Source organism: Patagioenas fasciata, chromosome 1, assembly GCF_037038585.1.
Source record: "Patagioenas fasciata isolate bPatFas1 chromosome 1, bPatFas1.hap1, whole genome shotgun sequence".
Lineage (NCBI taxonomy): Eukaryota > Metazoa > Chordata > Aves > Columbiformes > Columbidae > Patagioenas > Patagioenas fasciata.
In genome coordinates, this window is record NC_092520.1 from 68,283,683 (window position 1) to 68,311,167 (window position 27,485).

Consider the following 27,485-nt stretch of genomic DNA (forward strand, 5'->3'; position numbering starts at 1 on the left):
AACCCTTCACATCTCTTCTATTTGAGGTCTCCTGCATTTCTCCCAGCTCTTGGGGAGCTGCAGCAGAAGGTTGGTCAGTGGGGCACTGCTGGAGACTGTGATGGTCCCAGGAGCCTTGGGGCTGCTCTAGCTGGACCTCACTGCAAGGAGAGGACAGGACAGAGCAGAGTCAAGCTCACAGCTGCTACTTGCCCAGGCAGGGTGAGGTGGTTAGTGCTGATGTGCCAAGACCAGATTAACACAATGGTTAATGAGACCTGTCCCCCAAACACACTTAATCTGAACGCAGATCTAATGCAGCAGGCTTGCTTAAGACCCTTCAAGTCAAGACTGCCGCTTGCAGTTGTTCATTCTCAGCATGCTGGAGTGGAGGAATGGGGGGAAACAAACAAACAAACAAAAAAGCAGCGCAGTAAGAAAAAAACTGTAGTGCTTTATTGAATCAAAAAATGGACATTTCTTCAAAGTGTCTTTACAAAAAAACACATGAAAACTTTAGCATCAGTTGTATAAATATATCAAAAGGAACAAATATTTTTTAAAAACAGCATTTTGGCTCAGTAAAATAACTTTCCACCAAAGGCAGGGATAACAAGTAGCAGTTTTTCATACAATGTATTCCAGTCAGCAAACAAATGACTTAGGAGGCCTGAAGTTGCTGGAACTCTGTTGGCTGGCCTGCACACTGCGAGTGCAAAGTCAGTATTGTACCCTAGTCCTCAGAGTACAAACACCATACTACCAGTGTCGAGTCTTCACATTTGATATAGGGATCTTCTTACAGAAGAGTTCTGTGATCAAACCGTACAGCTTTTGTCCCACTAAATTCTTCTGTTGATGTGAAACATAACAGTTAGCCTTGCTCAGATGGGTGTCAGTAACATCAGGTGGATCTCAAGGCTCTTTTATGTTACAACAGGCTGTTACCAAACACACAGTGCATTTAAAAGCTGATTGTGTGCAACAGCTCAGTGAATGTGACACTTCACAGCCCAAACTGTCCCTCCCTTGACACTTCTGTCTTGGCTATTCTCTCCCCCAAAAAAATAATTTAGCATTATAAACTACACCACTGCCAACTCACAAGTCAAACATAACTTCAGAGTTAACAAAATTGTGTCATAGAAAACATTGTGGGGGGGAAAAAAAAAAAAAAAAAAAAAGAGAGGAAAGATTCAACCTGCACAGTAGCTTTTGACAACTTTCTCTCCCAAACAGCTGTATGGAAGCTGCAGCTGCAGCCTCAATTCATCTAGCCCCAACAAAATCAGGTAGACAGTCACCTCAAATTCCTTACATCATCAGGGGAAACGAGAAAAGCAAGAAGCTGCAGAGGGTAACTCGGGGCATCTCTCACTTTAAGGAGTAAGGGGCAACAATCCTATTTTAGCTCTGTTTTCTAAACATACCTGGAGCAAAAAAGCATGGCCCAGCTATTGCAACGGGAGAAGAAAAGCACCAGAACCATCTGGGAACCAGATAACCTCACCAATCTAGGAGAAAATTCTTCTCAGTAAAATAACAATTTCTGTCACATAATTCTGTTCACTCAGGTTCAAGTTTCAGAGCTGACAAATGAAAGAGTGAACACCCTGGCTGGGAAGAAGAAGAAAGACTTGCTCTCCTTCAGCAACAACAACCCAAGAGAAGTGGGTGCACTGAAGCTCCTTGATCTGGTCCTTAAGGTTGAGGCAGATGAAGCCAACCATCCTGTACTCCCCATGAGAGATTCTGTGTCATTAGTTAATTGTTCCACTGGGGTAATAAGGACAAATATATTAAACCATTTAACTAGAAAAAAAATCCTCTGGAGATTTTTGGTTTTTTTAATCAGTACAGCATTACAACGGAATTTTTACAATGTCTGCATGGGACAGTTCACTAAAAATGGCATAGTTCTTTAAAAAGTAAAAAAAAAAAAGATGAAGGAAGTATATTTATCCTCTGTCAGGTTCAATTGCGCTTTTGGGGGGCTGGGATTGCCCTTAGCTTTTCTCTTGGACAACACCACACTGATACAGTAACACGGAGGGATTTATCTCTGAGCAAATAACAAACTTGTAACAAATAAAGGTTTTATGTCATTTCATTAAAAATTGAAACAAAAACATTTACTGGCATCAGCCACACCCATTACACAATATCACAATTATAATTAATACAGTTCCCTTCATATTCAATCATTAATTGCAGAAAAACTAGTTTTCCGGGGTTTTGATAGTTTTTTTCCCCTTCCATTTTTAATACCAAAAGAATCCCACAGTGCAATTCTTGGAAAAGGCCTCATGTACCTTCCTACAAGGTTTCCATGTCACCACTGTGCTACTGACAACATTACAAGGTGTTCTGTTGATCTGTCCAGAAGAAAGGATGATTCACGTCTGTAGACAAAGCTGTAGTACCTTCAATCCAGAAAATTCACATGAAATTGTCTGCACAACACAGATACATGTGACCTTCAATCCATCCATCACCAACCACGTGAACTGGATTGGTCAATAAGTATCATTCTTCTGTTGTTACTTAGGGAGAATTAAAGTCTCTCGGTAACAAATGCAATCCTGATGAAGATGCACTTTTTCTGGATGGCATGTGGTAACGTACTTTCTTCCAGAATCTGGTATTTGCTGAGTGAGACCTTTCTGAGAAGTCCCCTTTCCATCGGATAGCCCCGTGCTTTTGTTTAATATATTTGATGGCTTCTGGCATGTCCGCATAATCTTGGATTTTTTCAAGTTCAATGAGAATTACTTTAATGCCTTCTTGGATGAGAGCATTATATAGGGCTAGCTGCTTTTCAGACACATCTTCAATAACACTGTAACAGGAGGGTTCTGGTACTAAAACAATTATCACTCTTCTACTTTGATGGATTTTTTCATCAGCAATGCTGATCATAGCTGTAGAGAAAAAGGTTGTGCAAAATTAAGGCTCTGTGTTTCTATTTTATGTTACCAATGTGTTATCTTGCAGCTGCTTCATTCACTGTCTGATATTTGAGCCAACACACTTTACCTCACAAATAGGTACAGGTAAAGAGCATGCAAGCAGTTATTTTGGACTAGCCAACAAATAAAGATTTGGCCAATGCAACACAATCCAACCCCATCAGGCTGCATGTCTATATTCTTCTTCTGCATAAACAAAGAAGTCCTACCAACTATCTACTAACCTTGCTAATGCCATTTTATTAGCATCATAGGTGCAATTGCAAAAAAACAAGTTCAAAAACCACAGGCCTGGATACAACTGTGACCTTTGCCTTTAAATGGCTTGTACTGATATGATTAACTGTTTTCTGTTACATGCAAGCAGAAGAGAAAGCAAAGAATCCTTCATTCAATGGCATTGTAGACAATTAGCTCTAAAACAGCAAAATATGCTAAATGCCACACAAAAACCATACGAGTTAACCCTGAGAAGAACCCTGACCCTTAGAGATCATCCACAACCACAATTTCAACTCTTCTTCCCCTTGACATCTTTCTATCTCCAGAAATCTAGGCTAGCCAGGCACTGAAAAAACCTGGAAGAGCTAAAGAATGACAAGGGAAAGGCTAAAATAAATATCAGGGGAGTACCCAGTGCTGTATTTCTCATTCTCCATCAGAGAGAATAACAAAATCATAGCTCATTCAATGGTGGGAGATATTTAGAATCACAACTGATTGATTGCCTGTTTCTGAGTTGTATTTGCAGCTGCCAATGAGAAAACCCAGGTGTAACTTGTCTTTAGATAACTTACCTTCTCCTGGTAAATCATCCCTCCCAAATATGAAGAGGTTATATCCACACTGCCTTTCTAAGACCTCTGGCAGTATCTTCAGAGCAAAAATATCTGATGAATACAAACAGCTCTCTCTGTTCCTTGGATACAGAATGTAAGCATCGTAGAGCTTCCCATCTGAAACTGAAGAGTGAGCAAAAGGAGTTACATAAAAGTGGATTCTAAAGACACAAAAACAAGTAAGGAAACAAACAACGTAAATCTCTAAACGCAATTTTTTCCCCACTTGAATAATTGTTTTAGGACTTAATCCTACTATTATCTAAGCATGTACCAAGCCTGAAATATTTGTGGAAACAGGCCTTCTAGAATTCCATATGTTGTATCTGAATAGGCAAAAGAGACCTGCAAAATTAAGTAGGTTTGAATATTATTTTTTGAACTCTAAATGAAAAAATGTTATTACTGAATTATCTGGAAAATAGCACTTCCAGTAGTACCACTGAATACTTAAAATTCCAGTTGTCATATAACTCATGGGTCATTTTTGTAACCTGGAGTTTCAAAACACAGCAACCATTTAGACAGGAAAACCAAAACAAAGTATTTGGCAACTTTCAGGATCTGCACTGTATTAGGTATCTTGGAACAAACTTTTCAGAAAGACCAAATCTAAAAGACTTCAAAGAAATCTAACAGAACCTCAATATCTCTAGAAAATATTTTCTCTTTCTCTAGCTGTGCACCTCCTCTCAGATGTTTGGAAATGACCCATACTTCAGCACACTCTCATAGACAACACCCCATCAACATTTTCCTGACTGCCAGGAATTTACAGAAAGTAAAATAATCAGAAGTGCCTTCAAATAGAAAACAAAAGAAAGTGAAATTTGTCCTGGTTTGTCTACGTAAAATTAAAAACACCCAACAACTCCACTGTATTATTGCTTTCTGCAAGAACAGTAATTAAAAGAAATCTGAACAACTGCTGTCTGGACAACTGATGTTAGAACAGCATTCAAACCACTGAAGCGGGTCTTCAGGGAAAGGAATGGTAGCACTGGATTCATCGAAAGTTGCTGATTCTTCTCCTGTAGATGCTTTTGTTATCTGAACTAATTCTAAACATCCTAAATAGATGTTATCCTTTCAAAAATCCCAAGGAAGAGCAATCATACTCCATGAGGTTAACGCATTGCTTTGCAAGGGAAGGTGAAGGCTCAAGACAACACACAGCACTGTTACACAAACATACCTTTTTTACCCAGGAAAGGATGGCAGGAGTCCCGATACCAAAGAACAATATCAATTTTGAAGATCTTGTAGATAAATAATGTGAAAAATACTAAAAATGTCAAAGAAACTCCTCCTCCAATTAAGTAACCCTGAACATTCCGAACTGTAATAGAGTGGAATAAGAAGAGAGAAAACCAAACAAGATACAGTTATATGTGAGAACCAGATAAAGACAAAAGAGGTGCTTGAAATTGTTTAGTCAGTAAAATATTTAAAAAAAAAAAAAAAAGAACTAATGTATGAGTAGGACAAGGATTAGGTTTTTTTGGTTTTGGTTTTGGTTTTTTTCCACATATGCCTTTGGCAAATTCTGTTATTTGACCAGCCTGCTTCTATCTTTCAGAGAAAAGGTACCTTAGCAATGCGACAAATGAGGCTACTCCTCAACTGAAACACCAAATATTGATGCATACTCCAGTGCAGCAGTAGAAGGAGAATTCTTGTACAAAATTCTACCCATCAGAAAGCAAGAAAGTCAGAACTGGGGAAGTGGTTTCCTGAAAATGCTATTTTCCCAGATCAACCAGCTTTCCATTGTCTCTAGCTTCTTCAAAGATCTGTCACTGAACCTACTAATTTGTTGTCCTTTACAGATTTGTTGTCCTTAAAACACCTTTCACAAACTGTATTTTCAATTCATGCATATTAAAGGATTTCTGAGGTTAAATCCCACCCTGATAATCTTTATAATGAATTTATATAACAAGCAAGAGCTCAGATCCACTTTCAGTCAAGTATTTGTTCACAATGTGGCCAGTTAAAGGTAAGTTTGAGAACATTTGTCAAAGGTTTGGCTCATAGTTGAGAAAGCCTGCTCAATACAAGCACAACAGAGCAGAAGCTCTTCTGCTGCCAAATTTAAATTAAATGGGCACTTATAACATCTAGTTATAAGCTTTTCTGTGTATCTGCTTATAAATTATTAACTTCTTCAGCCTTGCATTTGAGCTTTTAAAACTCATTTTACCTTTAAGTTCATCTACTAAAAAGAAAACTTCAGGCTAGTCAACAATAGATCAAACATCATTGTCTCTGAGTGCAAGACTGGGGCAGGATGCTCCCAGTGGCAGGATGCTCCCAATCAACATGCATGAGCCTATCTAGAGGGTGATAACAAAGCACGTGCATCAGTAATGGGAAGTCCATAATCTTTCCATGCAATCTATTTCATTCTTTCACTATCATCACCATTAGAGTTTCTCCTACTATATAAATGGGTTTATTTTTTTTTCTTCTTTCTCCTGGCAATCTCAGCCCGTTATTTGTTACTGCAGGATAGAACAACCAGGTCCACATATACATTCATGTCCTTTTGACAGTCCATTCCATACTTTGTTATGTCTTCCTCTGAGCTTTTTTAGAGAATTGGCCATTTTCACTGCTCTTCTAGACAGTCTTCACTGACCCACATGCTTCTTTAAGTGTGTAAAATGAATGACAGTATTCCACTGAGGTCTAATACTTGCTTCAAATAAATTGGAGTCTTTCATTATTGTTTTCTAAATCACTGAATGAGAAAATGAAGCAAATTAAAATACCCATTTTCTTTAATTTTGCTATGAATATGACAAAGAAAAATCAGAAAGAAAGGTATTGAGCTGCATTGGCCAATTTGCACAACAGTACATCACACAGCTCTAAGTAGGATGAACTAACCAAGAAGTAAGCATCATAGATCACTATTTTATCAAGATGAGATCTCTTACTTGGGTATTCCAATTTGATGTAGGCTGTAAATTGTCGAGAACCATATATGACGTGACAGAAAAATTTATGAGCATAATCCTTTACTTCCACTTTTGAAATGGTAAATTTTGTTCCAGATAGAGCAACTCCATGAGGCATCTTCTCTCTGTCATTAGAAAAGCGTAAAAAGGAAACATCTGTAGAGAAACTGAAATATCAGTGCTCAATATGGGAGAGATTCATCTATCTACAAACACAGTAACATTCTTTTTTTACTTCTATAAACCTAAGAAGCCAGAGACGTACAGTTAATATCATCCTGCAACAAGCAGCCTCATGACCAGAGGTGACTTGGCATTTTCCAAACATATTGGGTTGTTGGGTTTTTGTTTGGCTGGCTGGGACAGAATGCACCCTTAGTTTTCTATCATCTGCACAAGAGCTCAAAGGGGTGGCTGGTACATGCTACCACCCAGAGGAACCTTGACAGGCTAGAGAAATGGGCTGACAGTAATCTCATACAGTTCAAAGCGATATGCAAATCCTGCATCTGAGGAGGAATAACCAGTCCCCTGACATCCTGAACTGCATTAGGAGGAGTGCTGCCAGCAGGCTGAAGGAGGTGATTCTTCCTCTCTGCTCAGCACTGGTGAGGCCATATCTGGAGAGCTGCACACAGTTCGGGCTCCCCAGTACAAGAGATGTATGGATTTACTGGAGCAAGTCCAGGGCAGGGCCATGAAAATGAGTAAGGGAGCAGAGCATCTGCCATATTCAAAAGCAGGGATTGTTCAGCCTGGAGAAGTGGCTATGGAGTGGAGGAAAGGTGGTGGAACTTGTCAATGTGTGTAAATACCTGATGGGAGGGAGTGGAGAAGAGAGAGCCACGCTCTTTTCAGTAGTGCCCACTGACAAGACAAGAGGCAACGAACATAATTGAAACACCTTCCCATCTGAAATTCCATCTGAACACTTTTTTACTGTCAGGGTGGTCAAACACTGGCGCAGGTTGCCCAGAGAAGTTGTGAAGTCTCCACCTGGGGAGATATTCAACACCCAGCTGGACACAGCCCTGAGCAACCTGCTCTATCTGACCCTGCTTGAACAGGGAGGGTTGAACTAGACAGTCTCAAGAGGTCACTTCCAACCTAAATGATTCTGTGAATAAAAGATTATTCAAATCAGTAATAACTAGTAATAAAACTGTCAAAAGAAACATCATCTTCCAGAATTCTTTATACCGATGATGAACCAGGAACCTGTCTAAGCACACTAGAAGACTCCCCAAGCCCACAGTGTCCACAATCAATTGCACCAAACAACTTCGGAAATAATGATGAACAAAATTTGTAAAAGCTGTGTGACCCTGGTGTCAAACGACAACAAACATGCCTTTAAGTCTGATATCTAGTGTCACAAGAGGCTTGGGACATAATATGCTACCCTGCCAAATACTATCCTGCTCTAAGGTAGATTTACAAGTATAGGGTGGGAAGAGCCACAATAGGAAGGTACCTACAAACTGGCATCCTACCCTGTATACCAAAGTGATGTGACCTTATGTACTCAAGGAGGGAATCTCATTTTGCAGAACACCCTGAAGAACCAGTTTCTGTTACATATATAATTGCCAGCAACTTCTGTCATGGAATGTCAATACAAACCTCATCATTTTGCAACATGTTCAGATTTGTTCAAGTCAGTTTTAACTTTTCTCCCAGCAGAGGAAAGAACTATCTCCTAGGTATAAGCCCTCAAGTCCACAATGTTGGCCATGCCTACAGTGTGTTTTGCTACTAGCAAATGCTCTGCAAATTTAATTGCTGAGAAAATGCTACGATTTTTTGAAATAAAACATTATTGCAATTAGATTTATTTCTCTGATACTGGATATCTTATTTTGAACTATTAATCCTAATTAGAACTTGAACAAGATGTATTTTGCACACTGTCAACTCTGGCGTCTGAAAATTATCAGGCAGGGTAGCGATGAGAAATGGAGATCCCTTCCAAGCAAGCCAAAAATCTTAACAGAGAACTGCCTCAAGTTAAATATATTAAATGCTTTTCAGGAAGATGTGTTTATTAGCAGCACTAAGTTGGTTTCAGAAACAGCTGCGGTTATAGACTTATAGTAACTTCAAACATAGTTACACAGAGCTGCACATGTGTCTTAACTGGTGAAGCTGAGAAACTTCATGCCCTAAGGAATAATGGACTTTGTTGTGCCTTAGAGACATAAGTTGGGGCCCTAATATTTATAGGAAAACAACCAAGTATACAGATCTATGATGAAATCAATATTTCCCCTAAAGGAACCTGGGACAAACTAGAACTAAGATTCCTTCTTGTGGCCAAATACAGATGAATGAAAAGGATAATTTTAAAAGCAGTCTGCAACCCAAATCTCCAGCCACACTTTGCAGTGATTATGGCACTTTGTGGAGACAGCAATGCTTCTGCATGAATGTGAACTGATCAGCTGAGATTCTTTTTTTTCCTTTCTTCTTTGCACTACATTTTAAGGGTTATGTTTAACAGCAGTGATTGTTACAATGAAGAAGCAAACAGTACATCCACACTCCGCTATGGAATAGGCCAGTCATTGAGTAACAGGAGTCCTGCTCTCTCAAAAGAAATTGCTGGTTTTATCAGCCTAGTGTGTTTAATTTTCCTGAATGTTAACAAGCCCTATATGTCCCGCAAAAAGAGCCTCTGCTTTCTGTTCTTGAGGATTAGCAGCTGTCTCTCTACTTTGAAAAGGATCAATTTCACCAATAAGAGTAAGCGGGGTGATTTTTTATCTTGGAACAATCTGTCCTTCCCATACTAATGACAGAGAGCAGGCTTTAATCTATCAGCAAAAAAAGATTGCATAAGAACACATGCATAAGTAAACCTTATAAAATTATGTTTCACAACAGCATTATAAAAACCTACATATGATTGCTTCATTACTTTTGTATCAGATATATCTAATCTGTCTTTCAATGACTTCTGACATTTGAGGAGTAGTCAACTTTATGGTGAATTCACTGCAAATTACTGCAGATTACTTCATCTAGAAATATACTTACAATTCAATGTATAAGGATACTTACTCATAAAACTGTTCCCTGTAGGTGCTATCAAAGCTATCAACATCCTCATCATTAACTTGCCAGAATGGAATCAAGCCATTTATGCCACTTGATACATTACATTCCATAACTACATGAGAACCTACAAAAAACATTTAAATATGGCAATTGAATGTCTTGTAACAGAAATAGCATAAAGTGATTAAGGAACACCTGGGAAAAGGAGTGATATCAAAAAACCCACTTACCTTATGAAAAGCAAAGTCCTTAAAACTCATCCATTTCTAATCCACACTTGAGTGTCTCCTGTCTGGATACAAATTCCACCCTAAATGTAGGCATCTAAACATTCATGTCCACATGTGAGTTAAATGTCTAAACTAGTAATAGAGTTCAGCTCTGCTGAAGTCCACTCACATTAGACACCTGGACCTTATTATCTGAATGTCTCTCCAGAGTCCACTGAAAGATCTCAGGGCTCAAATCAGTTGGAGGTGCACAGTATGGAGACATCCGAGATGCTCTCCATCATCTCTGGCATCTGTATGGAGCTGGCAGATAGGACTCCACATCTTCAAGAAACCTGCACTGCTAAAGTAGCCAGACCACCCAAAACCACACTAGACATCTACGTGCAAGCAACTGAATTGAGCCCCCATTAATAATAGTATGAATTAAGGCTCACAGCTCACATGCAGATACCCATGTCACTCAGGGGTCCGTACTAGGACCAGCACTGTTTAATATCTTCATCAATGACACAGACATGATCTAGTGCACCCTCAGCAAGTTTGCAGGTGACACCAAGCCGAGTGGTGGAGTTGACACATCCAAGGGATGGGATGCCATCCAGAGGGACCTGGACAAGCTCGAGAAGTAGGCCCATGTGAACCTCATGAGGTTCAACAAGGCTAAATGCAAGGTTCTGCACGTGGGTCAGGGCAACCCCCAGTATCAATACAGGCTGAGGGATGTCCTGATTGAGCGCAGCCCTGCTGAGGACTTCAGGGCACTGCAGAATGAAAAATTGGACATGAGCCAGCAATGTGCGCTTGCAGCCCAGAAGGCAAATCATGTCTTGGGCTAGATCGAAAGAATTGTGGCCAGCAGGTCAAGACAGGTGATTCTGTCCATCTACTCTGCTCTGGTGAGACTATACCTGGACTCCTGTGTCCAACTCCAGAGCCCTCAGTACAGGAAAGACATGGAGCTGTTGCAGAGGGTCCAGAGGAGGCCACCAAGATCATCAAGATGATTCTATGATTCTGTGTGTAGACAACTATACCCTGGAACTGAATCCCATTCTTAGTGACCACACATATCTCTACTCCACATCAGAGTCTTTTGGCCAACACTGTCTACTGGGATGGTTTCTAAACACCTTCACACTCTGCTCCCAGAGCAAGCTCATCTGTCACTCAGCTCCTTTGCAACCAGATCCTACAGAATGCCTCAGTATTATGCAAGCAAGCCAAGCTATAGCATATATTAATTTCCAATGTACCTCAGAGGACTCCTTTTACAGGAAGGTAAGCAGCTTTCTTGGAGTCCTTTCCTGCTGTATTTTGCACACGGAATTTACGATTTGACAGGAGAAGGTAAGCTATTAGTTCACCTAGGTAAAGATCTCAGTGTTTTGTTTCCTAGAACCACATCAGATCTGAATGCTTCCACCAAGGGGCAGTCTCTATCAAAAGTATGGTATAAACCTTTAGCTCACATGCAAAGCAGTCACTTGAACAAGAGTTCACACAGAAATCACAGATGCTTCCCAATCTCTTCCCTCATGTCCTTCCACCGTAATAATGATATTTTTTTTTAAGGTATGGTTTAGTACATTGCACAACTCTTCAAAAGGCAGAAAGTCTCTTAACTGTTCCATGCCTTTCATTTCTATGCATTCATTAATGTGCTGTTAAGGTTCTGTACAACCTTCTCCTGCCATTTCTCATTCAAAAATACAGGTGTTTCCAGGTTCATACAGGTTTTTCCAGGTTCTGTCCCACAGGCATTTAACAGGAGCAAAGATTTTTTTCCAGCATGTCACTAAAGGTACCAGACAGAAAATACTACTATTGAATGGCAGTGGCATTTGTAAACAAAAAAAAAAAAAAAAAAACCACCAATGAAAAACCACAAATACTTCACCAACTTCCTTTAAAGGGTCTCCCTGTAGCAAAGAATCATTTGTAGCTGTTCAGTAGCCCCTTGTTCAGTGGGTAAAGGCTTTGTGTCTCTTTTTAGTTTCACATGTGACTGTTCTACCAGTGTCTGTAAGGTAATCAAAGCTGTGTTTGTTCACCTTAGCTGGTCTAAGGCATCTAATCAGCAACTTTAATTAACACAGTGTCTAAGCCATGACACATGTGGACCAAATGCTGTTCTAAAATAAGGAGTCTAAACAAGTTGTCACATAACACATATTAACATAGGTGGAGAGTCATAGGCATCCCCTGGACTAATAATTGCTCAATTCTCCATATTCTAATCAAATACCAAGGATTAAGAAAATCCAAAAAAATATTTTCATCAAATTAAAGAGCCTTTTAAAGGCCTATGTGGATTGGACTCCTGAGTAGAAGCTGCACTGATAAGAGTTTTTTCTGAATTAAATGGGAAGTTATAACTAATTACCAGTCCGAACCACAAATGAGATTTACATTATATTTTAATGGATAAGAAATGCAGTACAGGGAAGCCTATAATATTAATTCATTTCTTCCACAGTTACTATTAAAAAGGAAAAAGAAAGTTTTCAGGCATAGGAATTAGGGTTGTGTGAGGTAAAAGAAATGATCATGGAAAGTCTCCTTATTTCAGTCTAAGATCTGGTGAACAAATTCCCTTATTAATGGAAGAGCACAAATAAAGCTCTACAGGCATGTAAACATAATGAAGCCAGAGAATATGTAATTACCAGAAAAGAAGCAGCCACTGAGCCATTTCAGAGTATTTCCAACAGAATTAAGTAACCATATGAAGAGTGCTGGACTGTAAATCGACAAAGCAATACTGTTCGTATCAGATACTGAATACTTCCCATTTAAAACAAAGCCTTCTGGACTTTGGAAGAACATAATTTCTATTAAAGCTCCTTCATTATTCTGGTCAAAATCTACTGATCCTCACCAAAACCTGGCAACTTCAGAATGAGATATCTTTCACAAGCTCTTGAGGTCAAAAAACAAACAAACCGCCTCCAAACAACTGCAACAAAAGCCAACCCCAAACAAATAAAACCACAAAACCCATCAGTATTTCAGTGCTGTTCACTTCAGTTTAACACCATATGCTAAAAGTTAGAATTTGGGCCAGACAAAATGCTTCACATGATGTAAAAAGAAATATGAAGCCTCGACATGAGAAAAGAACACATGATACACAAAGTATTTACAAGCTGAATGTCAGAAAAAGCAGCAGCAAAAGTAGATGTGTTATGTGGGACTACCATCAGTGTGCAATACTTAATAATTCACAATGCTCTTGTCTCAGCTCCTGTGTGGTGCCAGAGCCCAAACACAACCTTCCCTCAGAGCTTCTCTAATAAACTAACTACTAAAAATCATTCCTCAAAAGATTACAAAACAGCTTAGATTCTGTACCAGGAAGTTCTGGCAAATTACACTTCTCCAAAGTCAGTTAATGCTGTTTTTAATAAAATACTTTGTTTGAAGCAGTTCCCCTTGGTGTAAAACAAGAAAAACATTACGGTTCAAGCAGCTCCAAAACTCATTCTTCTGGACTACATTAGTAGACACAACTCTGTCCACTACACAGCGCGATCTAAATGTGTATAGGTTTGCTCAGGAAAAGACTTACAAAACATATACTTGACCCGTAGAATCACAGAGTAATTGAAGTTTGGAAGGGACTTCGGGAGTTCCTTAGTCAAATTTTCTGCTCAAAGGAGGGTCAGCTGTGAGGTCAGAGCTTTACCAGGTCAGGTTTTGAAACTTCAAAGGATGGAGACTGACAACTCTGGGCAGCCTGCTGCACTACCTGACTGCCCTCACTGGGAAAAGGTTATTCCTTATATCCAGAATCTCTTGTTTAAGAAATTTCTAAGATGAACAATACCTAGGATATCCATCAACTAGCAGCTCACTGTTTCACAAAAGATCAGTATCTGAAACCTTTTAATACCTTACAAGAAGGAATAAAATCCAGGTTGTGGAGAGGGAAGTAGGACAGGAAACATACAGGAGGAGGGAAAAGCACCGAACTGGTCAACTGGTAGCTATCCTAACATGTTACATAAATGTAACCGTATTTCCACAGATACTGAGGATATGTCCAGGCATAGACACTGGGAAGTGGTACAAAGGACAGACAGTAATAGCAAAAAAATAAAAAAAAAAAAAAAAAGAATACAAGGTGACACTGCTGATCAAGAGACTCCAATCTCAGCTATACAGTTACTCCCCCTGCAAATTACTTGCAGGAATCATGTTCTGTCATCTGTCTTCCAGATATCCTCAATTCACCTGCCTATCCCCCAATCTTGTTCAAGTCAGTGGAACTGTTCACATGTTATTTCAGGAAGACCAGCATCTTATTTCTTTTACTGAATGTTAATGACTTCTTAAATATTCACTACTTACCAAGTTCTACTTCAATTGTATTGTTATTTGGATAAATAAACTCTGGTTTCAACTGCGGTGATCGTTCTAACAGAAACAAAGAGAAAAATAAAATCTTCAGGTAAGAAGAGTTCCACAGCTTACTTCATTAAAGAGTTTTACAATGGCTTTGCTTTATTGTTTGGTACTATTGTAGCACCATACTTACTACCAGTTTCAAATTTACAACAGAAAATATCTCATGAGATTTGCTGTACTTTATCCAAATTATTCTATTTTAGCTTCCAAGTTAACAAAATACTTTAGTTCCTATTAAAACTACTTCCAAAAAATCTTGAATTTACTGGCAGTTGATATAAAAGCAATTAAAAAAAAATGCAAAACAAAACCAAAAAACATTATTAACTTTGTCAGAGAGACGGATAATGAAGAGAAATACCTCCTAGTATTTGAGTAAAAGAGTAAGCAAGCACACACTTAAACTGGGCTGGAACTGCACCCTTCTGCACAATACATAGACCCACTGCTAGCAACTCACTGTTCTTGTATCACCTATCTAAAGTTAGAATTTCAATTTAATCTAAAAAGATGGACACACTCCCTCCAGCCAGCTTTTCTGATAGGACTACTATTATGGTACTGGTCAGGTCATCAGCAACACTGCCTACGAAGATGCAGTTACAATGATCACAGAAACAAGTGACAGTACTAGGAAAATGTGACAGTCAGTTCTGCATCCTGTTAGGTGCAGAAAAGCACAACCCAGTGCCAACAGTAAGCCAGTCTTTTCCAGAGGAAGATTTATTAACTTTATAGTACTTATACAGATTGTCCCAACTCCTTTTCCATCAACTGAAATTCTAGTGAACTTCGTGAGTTCACCAAGAGAGCCACAAGTGTTTTGCTGTGACGATCTCAGCAAAAATGTCTTTAAAAAAAAAGAATATATTTAATGGTGCACTGTTTTAGTATATAACACCTCCTCCCCACCTCCCTGTAACCACTGCTTCCTTCTTATTTTCATTCCTAACCCTGCATTTCTCATTTCCCCATGACAATTCTTCTTCAGAAGCAACACTCAAGGCTAGCAACATGCATTATTGTATTCTAATTTTAGCATTTGGGGAAAATAATAATTTTAGATTTGCAACTCTAATTTCACTGAGCTGAAAAGTAACATGCCAAATAGCTTATGCCTGCATGCAAATATTTACAGCAGAGCCAAAAAGAGAAGCAAGTAACCTCAATGCACTCACCTTTAACCTCTAGACTTATGGTTCGTGAAATGTTATATTGTTTTCCCATATATGTGTATACCATGCGGCATGTGTAGTTTCCTCTGTCTTGTACAGTTGGGTTGTAAATCAAGACAGCATTATCAACCTCTGACAAAATAAGTCGCTTGTCTTCAAGAAATCCAGGTTTACACTCCTAAACATATAAAAAATACTTGTGATTTAAGGGAGCTAATAATTTGATACCTAAAGAAGTTACTGAACTCTACTGATTATTTAAATACCTGCCAACTACTGATTTTTCTGAAAGCCACAATGTAGGTTTTTATCCAAGCATCGCAACACTCTAACATGAAGCCTGATGACGTCTTGCTGCATTTGCACTTTTTAAAAATCACTGCAGCCACTCCTTTAAGTTTCCAAATGCCGTGCCTTAGTTCATTGCCTTCATTTAACAACTTGACAGTTTTCTATCTCAGGTGTAACAAAAATTATTACACATGTAGCAGAGAGTTTATGAGAATATGTGCCTGCATATCTGTTTCACTGAGATGAACAAGAGCTGCAGTAGCAGTGCCTCGTACATTACCATTTCTGTGACAATGCAAATAGAGTGAACAACTTCCCACTCTTCCCTGACCTCTTCATCTCAAAGGAAGATGTGTAAGCGCAGCACCAAGGTTATTTTACATGTACAGGCCCATGTAGCTACTTTAATATCAGTATCAGAATTAAGAGTTGAACTACTTTAGAATTTTACCTTACCACAGGCAAAATACATGTTTGTAAGCTTATATAGTCTACATAGTGTTTTGGCAGAATCAGAGCAAGAAGCATAAGAATACCACACCATGTTCAACAGACAGGACAAGCCTAATATTCTGTGAAAATGTAATAATTATGTAGATTCTTGTATTTAAGGAAACAAAAGTTTTTAAACTGATTATCTACATAAAATAAGCAAAGGATAAACTAGATTTTCATAAATCAAAAGACATGTTTTTTACTCTAGAAAAACTTGCAATCCATACATGGACAATTGTTTTTTTTTTTTAAATCTGCCCCCCATATCTCCTTACATCCTCCCAATGGTGTAGCAAGACAGATGCCTTATTCAAACCCTAGAGAATATAAACCTCCCCTTTCAAAAGCTGTTTTTCACAGTTACTTCATAACACATTTTAAATAGAATATTTCCTATGCACACTACCTTATACCAGTGTATTTCAGGCTGATTATTTTCTTCATCTTTAAAATGTTCTAGGTCTGGGCATATAATCTTTCCAGTATTTGTGGTCATCACTTTTTGTTCAAACTTCATTTTTCCATTGAAGCACAAACCGTTATCATTCTTAAAAACTGTTAAATTTATAGTTTTTGTGTTGGATTGGTTAAGTTTCCTGTGAAGAGAAGAGCAGGTAAATCAGGTCATTAGCAATAATGTTGTTTCCTGCAAGTCAGGGAGTTTACAGAAATGGACTTCAGCATCTCCACCAGCCTTGCCTATAACACCCCTGCTACAGCCACCGTAGTTCTTAACCACCCCTCCCAGCTTCTCAAACCCTGTTCAAGACTGAGAGATGGGAATAAGTTCTGACTTTGTGTTGTGAGCAGAAGGGGGGTCTGCTCTTCAAGCACCAGAGAAGAAGCCAGGACTTCTCAGACCTGATGCTCTATGGAGTCCACAGCACCAACCCAGCCTTGCCATCGTCAGCACTGTTTGCCAACACATGGTAGTGCAGGGTAACCCAAAACATATCTGCACTGGAACATCCTTGGTGCCAAACGAACAGGAGAAGACAGGTTCATCTCAGCAGTCCTTGGAGGGACATATCAAGAAAAACAGACTGTAACTCTTAGCAGAAGAGAGGCAGAGCTTCCAAATAACATGTACACTTTTGTGCACTATCAGTGGGAAATCACTTCAGATCAAGAGCTCACAAGAGCCTGTGGTAGAGCAGCTCTGCAGAGGAGAGATGGCACTAGCAACTAGAAGCCTAAGCCAGAAGTAAAGGAACACTCTCTATTTGCTCAACTCTTAATTTCTCAATGCTGTGCTAAGGGAGAAGTTTCCAGAAGACTGAACTGCATGTTTTGACAATCCTGGGCTCAGCTTCTATATACTGCACCTTGACAAGCTGTGTAATTAAAGTTTAAGTGACTGATGTACAAAATGTAGCCTACAGTTAACACAACTGAACTTTAGCAAGTTTTTTGTCCTGCTGACATTAAGCAAGCCAGGGATGTGAGGTGCCCACAGGAACACATCTCATAGCTGGAGTAAGTAGAAACAGAACAGGAAGGACTAAATTAAAATTATGTTTATTATGTAACTGAGTAGCTCTGAAGAAATTACATTTCTTCTGACTTCCAATTATAGCTTCATTATCAACTACAGAGAAGGAAGGTCCAAAGGCCTGAGACCTCTGCCTACACTGGAAGTTTTTGCTGATCACTGTTACTACATTCACAACCTAAGCCCCTTCAGCACTGTGTGCACACCAGTAAACATAATTACACTCTACTGAAACAAATTTTGGGTTACTCAAAAAGCCTGCATTGGCTCTTCTCAGCATGCTTTGGCGAGAACACAAGGAAGAGAAAAACTTCTGTGCTCATGCTCAAAATTAACTTCCTGCTCAGCAAATTCAGTCACTACAAATAAGATTTGACCACCTGAAGTGGTAAAGTCCAGTGCGCTAATCTGACCTTTAAATATGGCAAGAGCTTTAAATAACCAAAGAGTTGAAAGAATCTATTTTTTTCTATTTCTCTGTGCACTGAGATCTTTTGAGCAGTACCAGGGACTCATTGCTTTTCACTGTCTCTATAGCTGTCTAGCACATTTTTTACTCTTCACAAGCATTCTCATTTTTGACCAGTAATATTTGGTAATGTTTTAAAATAATATATAAGAAGGTTTTTATGACTTCTATTTTATAAATTGCTAAAAGGATTCCCAAAAAGTTGCTAAGCTCTCTGGAAAGTCTGTATGTGGTGATACTGCAGAAGTTGTAGAGTTTGCTCCTCTTAGATCCTTCTTCCATTTAACCACATTCAATGAAGAAACCAAAGTGTTCCTCTGATCTGTCAGTATCAAACAGCAGTTTGAACACAGGAAAAGCTGAAGCAGATAAAACTTTTCCTTGTGACCTTACACTTCATCCAAAACAAACAACCAACCCACACAGACCATGGTTAATATTATCCTGCTTTAACATGAATAGTCTTTTGAATGAACCACTTTCGTAATGCTACATATGTGGAAGAAAAAGTTTTAAAAGGCAGCAGGCAGAAACAAAGAGCATAGTCAAACCAGTGTTTTTAATTGATCTAAGCTCTCTACCTAAACCAAAAAATTCTGTACACTCAAGTTCCAAGAATATATTATCACACTTGTAAGCATAAGCAACTCAGTTTTTTCCCTCCTCCCTTCCTTACCTTACAACACACTCATAAAGTCCAGAGTCTTCCAGCGTTGCAGGGATAAACCAAAGCAAACCCTCTTGCTGATGAATCCTGGCATCTCTCTCTGTGGTTACTGGTGTAGCACTACCATTTTTATACCATGTCAGATTGTAATCAGACGGAAGCATTGGCAGTGTAATTATTGGGCAAGTAATAGCTGTAGGCTCTCCAACAAGCACAAAGTAATTACAAATAACACATTCTTCTATTAAAAAAATCAAAGAGAAAAAAAAGTTAAGGTTTTTAATCTGTATGCTTTTATGTTGTAGAAGTATTAACATCCATTCCAAGTTACGAAGAATTAGAAAATAAACTGTCTGTAGGAAATCACCATTAAAATATTGCAAAGCTATAATTTTTTGTTTGTTTAGCACCTTCTGACTGAGGATCTAAACCACACGTTTTACAAAGCTTAAGCCACAACTTCCTTCAATGAAGGCAGTCAGCAATAAGCACATGTGAGTCCAATGGCCTCAGTGCAAAGCAGGATATAAGAAGATACAGGGGTTTACCACGCAACAGAAGCTGGAATGCATTCAATAGTTAACTTTAAGTCAAGGAAGCCAATCTCTTTGGACTTTCTTCAGAGAAATCAGGGAGAGGCTAATCAAAGCCTCAGTACTGTAAATTTATGTGCCCAGATTTAAAAATATTTATGTCAGTTTGCTCGTTTCATCCCCAGTGTAACTTCAATCCAAAAAGAGGCATTCAGCACATCTTCAATAAACTGAAGCAAAAACAACTCCCAAATCCACTATTTGCTCTCAGTAACACTTTTCTACTAAATACACACAACTCATCTCCTTCAGGTATTTCTTTTTCTTTTTTCCAAATAGTAATTTCAACAATGTATTTAACTTACCAGCACTGAACAGAGGTATCAGTGGAATGAGATTACCAATGAGCAAAAATATAAATGTCATCTTTTGCTGCGAAGAATTTTTTTCCATCAATGTGGTAAGTGTTCAAGCTGCACTATCCCCCATCCTCTGCGTTACTCCTTTAAAAAAAAAAAAAATAATAATTTTTAAAAAAAAAAAAAAATCGGAAGCATTAGTCATCTTGGGGAGGGAAGAAAAATGGGTTTGGTAATTTCGCCTCAGCCTTTGAAGACTTCAACTACAGCAACTGTTGGCTTTCACAGAAGGCTGTTCAGTTTTCAGCTTTCAACTGGAATTTTCCCAAATTTCTACTGAAATAACTTTTTCATAAAGTGTAACTTTTTTTTGCCAGCCTAGTTAAGCCAAAAAGAAAAAAAAAAGGCAAACCCTCTAGCACAGACAAGTTATGATAGCATACAGAGCACACAGTGATTTAATCTATACCGTATAATTTAGATACCGAGCTTGATTAAGCTATTCTCCTTTCCACATGTTTAGAAGAGACACAGTTGAAGAGATGGATGAGGTTTTGTTCTTCGAACTGTGCTTGTACAGTTGAGGTAGCACAGCTTTTAAGAACAGATGAGATTGCAGTTCTTTGCAGGAGGACAAGCACACTGTAACTACAGGATAATCCAGCAGGCACTTCAATTTGCTACTGAAGTCACATGTGTGTGGAAACCACAGCTAATATGAATTGCTGTGGTCAGACACAAAACAAAGTGTTCAAGAATTGTAGTTTCACTTCACACTTCAGGTCTTTGCAGCTTTCTTCAACAAAGACGTGATTGAACAGACACCCGCTGTCCTCATGGCCCACAAGCAGCTTCCACAAAACCTCTGAATCTTAACCAAGTCCTGCTGTTCTCTCAGATGTGGCTGCTCTGTCTCAGCAAGATGTCATCAGAGCCCTTCCCAACCCATCTACTGTCAGACAGCTGGTAAACATTTAACCACTGTCCCTTCTGACATCTTGCAGGTTAAGGTCTGCATTTAGCTGTTTCGTCTTTGTTCAGTTCCTGACTATTCTGCATACTGCTCCCTCTCACTCTAAAGCAGTCTGGTTTCCCATGTAGCCCTCCATTGCAAAACATTCGCTGCACAGGTCCTAGTTAATATTTGCCTTCTACCCAGCTAGAAATGGCTGGAAGAAGAGACGGTATTCTCTGAAAAACACACATGGCCTTGACTTTTTTTAACCAGTGTAGTTTACTTCAGTGACAAATAAGCCATATCAGCTCCTTCTTCTGAAACATTTCATACACAGAAGTGTTGGGGTAGTGGAGAGGGACACACAGAGCAGAGTTCAATATTTATATTAATGTAACAGCCTCCAAATATTTACATCTGTTGGACAGTTTATCTGACAGAGCACTCATACCATAGTCTTTATTTAGTTGCCTTGTATGTGGTTTTCCTGTAACTTGCCAATGAGGTGATCATCATGCTTGAAGCTTCAGTTCACCTGTAAGGAGTGGAGAAGGGGAGTGGAGAAAGAGTAAAAAGAATTTTAGAAAACACATCATTTGGACAGCAGCACACACATACAAAAAGAGATTTTCCACAGACATCTTAAGTATAAATGCAAGAGCATACGTTTGCCTACACTAGAGAGACTGCTTAAAACAAAAGAGCAACAACAAAACTTCCAGTAAAGAATGACCCGAATTCTAGCAAAGAACTTTGGAAAACGAAGTTTTTGTCCAACACAAGATACTGTTACACATGTGTCAGCAAGCAACAAAACCCAGCCTAAGTAGCCACTTTGTAAGACAGATTTAACCACTAAAAGGAAACAAAGAATACTTCAATTTAGGGTAGGATAGAATAACTAAACAATCCAACAGGTTAAGCTTTATATTTTGCACCCATTACTGGTCTCCAGTACCAAGGGTGGATGTCTTTCTAATATTGTAGGCTAAAGCTAAATATTTTTAAAGTTCTCTTCTTTCAACATGCACACACACCCTACCAACTCCCTTCAAATATTGTAGAGGTAAAGCTTAAAATCTCCAGTTGGAAGGAAAGAAGCCTCTAGCTTTTTCAGTTGCAATACCTGGCAGTACATGGAGCATTTCTGTTCTCATCAGTATAGCATCAAATGACCACACAAGGTTTTTACATTCTTTCTTAAGCAGAATATACAAAGAAATGTTATCCAAAACCCGTAAGTGTGAAACAGCTAACTTGGTTTAAAAAGCAGATGTTTGCTCACGTACTTAACAACTTTAGTCTTGTAGTGGCTTCTATCCTAGTCTCAGCAATATGAAATCCCCCTGTGATACAACCAGGGAAGATCAAAATCTCACTCATGTAGTGAGTAGTGGGTAGTGAGGTGGACTGTGAACTGGCTGAAGGAGAGAAGCCAGAAAGTCATGGTCAATGGGGCGGAGTCTAGTTGGAGGCCTGTATCTAGTGGAGTGCCTCAGGGGTCAGTACTGGGACCAGTATTATTCAACGTATTCATCAATGATTTGGATGAGGGAATAGAGTGTACTATCAGCAAGTTTGCTCATGACACCAAGCTGGGAGGAGTGGCTGACACGCCAGAAGGCTGTGCTGCCATCCAGCGAGACCTGGACAGGCTGGAGAGTTGGGTGGGGAGAAATATAATGAAATATAACAATGGAAAATGTAGAGTATTGCATCTGGGTAGGAACAACGCCAGGTTCCAGTATAAATTGGGGAATGACCTATTAGAGAGCAGTGTAGGGGGAAGGGACCTGGGGATCCTGGTGGACAGCAGGATGACCATGAGCCAGCACTGTGCCCTTGTGGCCAGGAAGGCAAATGGCATCCTGGGGTGTATTAGAAGAGGGGTGGTTAGTAGGTTGAGAGAGGTTCTCCTCCCCCTCTACTCTGCCCTGGTGAGACCACATCTGGAGTATTGTGTCCAGTTCTGGGCCCCTCAGTTCAAGAAGGACAGGAAACTGCTGGAGACCGTCCAGCGCAGGGCAACAAAGATGATGAAGAGAGTGGAGCATCTGCCTTATGAGGAAAGGCTGAGGGAGCTGGGTCTCTTTAGCTTGGAGAAGAGGAGACTGAGGGGTGATCTTATTAATGTTTACAAATATATAAAGGGTGAGTGTCACGAGGATGGAGCCAGGCTCTTCTCGGTGACAACCAATGGCAGGACAAGGGGTAATAGGTTCAAACTGGAACACAAGAGGTTCCACTTGAAATTGAGAAGAAACTTCTTCTCAGTGAGGGTGATAGAGCACTGGAACAGGCTGCCCAAGTGGGTTGCGGAGTCTCCTTGTCTGGAGACATTCATAACCCGCCTGGACACATTCCTATGTAGCCTCATCTAAGTGTTCCTGGTCCAGCAGGGGGATTGGACTAGATGATCTTTTGAGGTCCCTTCCAATCCCTAACATTCCGTGATTCTGTGAAAGAACGGCAGTTTCACTGATGACACTACCTACGTACTTAGTTCAGAAAAATGTTTCAGCTTAAAGCTTGTTGGGCTCGAATGAAAAAATGTATATGAAGTCATTTTAAAAAATAAGAAAAGAAAAAAAAAACCAAAAAACAGCAACAACAAACAAAGCCCCACACCAATAACCAATTTGTGGTTCGAGCTACTAAAAAAGTTATGATTTCCAAGTTACTTGCCTAATATTTATCTTCCCATATTTAAATTATAACTTACTACTTCTCCTTCAAAATTCTAAAATTACCATCTTGAAAACAGAAATAGAAAATGTGGACCTAATTTATGCTATTGACATTTTGTTATTTGCAGGATGTCTGTCTTTGCAGAACATGCCCTTTGACTTGCCTTAGGCACACTGCCAACTTCAAATGCCATAAAAACAGGTTTTAAAGACATATTGGGTCCCTAGGTCCACATGCAGTGTAATTAGCAAACTTGTCCTTCAGGAAGCTGGGCAAAACACATAACTGTATCTTTGTTTTCTAAATTTGCTGTTTCTGATTTTTAAAATATTTTACTTGAAAATAGTTTATAAATACATGGACATGACAGATCCCTTCAAAGGCCAACACGATGAAAAATGCTCAAGACAGTAGTATAGAAAGCATCTAAGCCCCTCAGCTGTATCTCAGCACATCACTTTTAATTTATTTAAGTGGCTTTCAATATTGATCACTGCCTACAGGGGCTCATTACACCAAAAGTGACCAACAGATCCTTAGCCTTTAAGCCACAAAGAACAAAACAGAAATTGTGATTCAGGGCAACTAGTTATCATCTCTGCAAACAACATAATAGATAGAAGTGTAAAGTGTCCCAACTTAGTGGCATACCTGTATGAAAGAACTGCATCAATTTAATTAAAACTTTAATACAGTTTAATTGAAATGGGATGCAAGGGTGGAGAACCAAAGCCACATACGGTGACTTGCTCCAAAATAGAACCACTAAGACGAGATTCAACCCACCACAACAATTTTTGAAGCTCACACCTTGTTTCTTGCTGTGCTTACTCCTATCAACAGGCTTCTTTAAAATGCCTACCAGGGTTAAACCACAATAGCAAAGCAAGATAATATTTCTAACAGACTGAGCCTTGCTTCCAGCTTAGCACTGTCCCGAGGTCCCAACTTCTCTAACATGCTCAATATATCAACAAAATGCAGCTGATCATTTTACGGGGGCATGCATGAACACTGACTCACACAAAATGATGCACAAGCACCTTCTAGAAGCGGATCTCATTATCCACAGTGGTATTCTGACGTTGAAGTGGTAACCACAAACTTTAGTTTTTAAATGTCTCCTTTCCAAACAATCCTGCAAGATCCAGCACTACAGAAAACTCGTAGCTGTAAGGAAAACCTGTTATCCAAGACATTCTGTTGGAGCTACATCAAAATGAAGTCACAGAAATAAAAGAGTAATACCCATGGAGAGGACTGCAATGGTTAAATCTTTATAAACACAATTCCAGTTCAACTTCGAGACAAAGTATTAGCTGCTCTAAATCTAGAATCTGAAGAAAATGTTTGTTACTGGTACTCCATCGTATTTTACCAAAGCACAGGAGGCAAGGAAAAAATAGGTCTTCATAACTTGCCACTGGTTGATTCCAGCAAGGTGAAGAGTTACCTATACAGTCACTTCAACCTCACATCAAACTGAAGGCAAAGAGAGCATCCAAACAACCTTGAAAGGAGTCGTCTTATCAGTATTCAGATCAATTGAAAACAGTACCTCCTTTCAGCATCAAGCAGAGGGAGTTCATTTTGCAGTCATCGTTTGGAGGACTTCTCTATGTCATTTCAGCTCCTGATGCCTGTCAATATAAAGTAATGCAGACTTTAATGGGGAATATTTCTTATTTAAGTCTAAAGTTGCCATTTTTCTACTCATATTTTCAAAGTACAGTTAAAGAGGCATTTAAAAGGACCAGAAGGGCTCACGAGGATAAAACTACACATATCAAAAATACAGTGATGCAAAGTATCAAAAAAATTAATGTATTACTTGGGGCTTGGGGGGGGTAATAAAACAAAATATTGTTTTATTAAAAATGTAACAGTTATTTCTCATTTAAGGATGAATTTAAAATATCTGAATTAAGGATTCTGTGTTATAAAACAATTTTTGTGCAAGAGTTTCATGTCAATTCCTCAGCTTTTCCAGCAATCCAATTTTGCAATATAACTGAAAGGTGAATGTGCTCATTTAGCAACTCCAAACTGTTTTCTGAGAATCTAAACACATGCAAGTGATCCAAGTCAAACAAGCATTCAGCTGCTGAATTTACAAGGAAGAAAAACAAAACACATCCAGCACTTTGCTCGAGTCCCTGATGAAAACTCTCCAAACTTATGAGCTGCTGCTGGAAACAAACCTGAACCTGATTCAGCTTAGTAGATTTTCACGAGTAGCCAAGTCCTACCAAGCTGTGGCTCCACAGGCTGCTGCCAACCATCTGGGTTGTGACCAGCTGAGTCCTGGACTGTCAGAACAGCTTCTCACTAAGTTTGATACTGATATTTCTGCAGGCACCTCTTTCACCTCTTGTCATCATACAAACAGTTAAAAAAGATCCCCGAGTTGATCATAGTTATGCAGTAAATACTTTCTGCAGTGTTTTACTCAGTCAAGAAGATTTATGCCAAGCTTTATCCTGCTTCCTGTTACAAGTATTGTAAAAAATGTGACAGCATTCGAGACTCCAACAGTTTTCATTTCTATACCATATATCCCACCTGGGTTTGTGTAACACCATACAGAACGAGGAAGCACACAGAATTGCAAAATTAAAAACTACTTCCAAGTAAGCCATTTGGTGCCCTAAGAGCAGGAAAACCGGCAGCCGCACGAAGAGGTAGCAGGACTGCGCAAACACAGCGTGCATCAAAACAGCCTCAAAACACAGCTAACACTAACAGAAACCAACTTTGGGGGTTTGGTGGTTATTTTTTTGGAAACCATCAGCACTGCCGTCTGCCTGCCAAGGAGCTGACCCCAGCCCTACCGCAACCCGCGGACACCCCGATCGGCCAGGGGACGCCGGGCCGGGGGAGCTTCCCCGCCACCGTTCGCTCCCGCCACCGTCCGCTCCCCACGCCGACAAACGCGGACAAACGGGTCACGGAACGGTGGGTGAGGAAAAGCCCAGCCGCCCCCGAACACCCCGCTGCTGCCCTCCCCGCCACGCTGGCAGCGCTGGAAGCCGAGCCGAGCCCCGGGAGGGAGCGGGGAGCCTGCCTTCCCACCGCGCACCGCCCGTCCTCACCTCGGTCCGCTCTCCACGATTCGCCGGCCGCCTCGGCCCGTGCCACATAGCGGGCGGGCGGGCAGGAGGCCCCGCCTCGCCCGTGGAACCGCGTCCGCAGCCACCGCCTCTCCCCTCCCAGCACCCGCCCCGCCCGAGCGCCGGCCTGTTGCGGCTTAGCCGGCTGTTTCGGGATAGCAGGAATGGCTGTGGGGAGCCTGGAGAACCGACCAGTGCTCACCGACCCCCGAGGGTGCGTGTCCACCTCGCGCAGCCGAGCTGGCCCTCATGGTAGCCTCCTTTGGGGCATCTCCCCGAAGTTTGAGCTAGCCCTTCTTCCTCTGGCTGCTTTAGCCGCCACGCCTGGGTTTGGTTCTCCTTCAGGCTGTGATCCCGGGGCGGCGAGTTGACTTTGAAAGACATTGAGGTGCTGGAGCGAGTTCAAAGAAGGGCAACAAAGCTGGTGGGTGGTCTGGAGCACAATTCTGATGAGGAGCAGCTGAGGGAACTGGGGCTGTTTAGCCTGAAGAAAAGGAGGCTGAGGGGAGACCTTATCACTCTTTGCAACTACCTGAAAGGAGGTTGTAGCATGGAGGGGGTTGGTCCATTCCAAGTAACAAGTGAGAGGACAAGAGGAAAAGGTCTCAAGCTGTGCCAGGGGAGGTTTAGATTGGATATTAGGAAAATTTCTTCACAGGAGGGGCTATCAGGCATTGGAACAGGATGCTTAGTGAAGTGGTTGAGTCACCATTCTTGGAGGTGTTTAAAAGACATGTAGATGCAGTGCTTAGGGACGTGGTTTAGAGATGGCATTAACAGTGCTAGACTCTGTGATCTTAAAGG

General features: G+C 40.1%; 1 protein-coding gene across 1 annotated transcript; it reads right to left on the reverse strand.

Moving 5' to 3' along the window:
- Positions 1 to 413: 413 nt before the first annotated feature.
- Positions 414 to 26,763, reverse strand: IL1R1 (interleukin 1 receptor type 1). Its single transcript, XM_065829521.2, has 13 exons — positions 26,664 to 26,763; positions 25,130 to 25,211; positions 21,335 to 21,418; positions 19,935 to 20,072; positions 19,046 to 19,277; positions 16,815 to 17,004; positions 15,626 to 15,800; positions 14,391 to 14,456; positions 9,811 to 9,931; positions 6,730 to 6,875; positions 4,983 to 5,126; positions 3,746 to 3,910; positions 414 to 2,900 (listed from the first exon to the last, which is right to left on the reverse strand). The coding sequence occupies exons 4-13, from the start codon at positions 20,020 to 20,022 to the stop codon at positions 2,524 to 2,526; spliced, it is 1,704 nt and encodes a 567-aa protein (XP_065685593.2). The 5' UTR covers positions 20,023 to 20,072; positions 21,335 to 21,418; positions 25,130 to 25,211; positions 26,664 to 26,763; the 3' UTR covers positions 414 to 2,523.
- Between the last annotated feature and the right edge of the window lie 722 nt (positions 26,764 to 27,485).

Excerpts from the sequence above, each read along its gene's own strand:
- IL1R1 (XM_065829521.2), bottom strand. The coding sequence starts at position 20,022 with ATGGAAAAAAATTCTTCGCAGCAAAAGATGACATTTATATTTTTGCTC. Across the intron at positions 17,005-19,045 it reads CTTTATGAGTGTGTTGTAAG|GAAACTTAACCAATCCAACA; the intron begins GTAAGGAAGGGA and ends TTCTCTTCACAG. Across the intron at positions 6,876-9,810 it reads TACAGGGAACAGTTTTATGA|AGAGAAGATGCCTCATGGAG; the intron begins GTAAGTATCCTT and ends TTCTAATGACAG.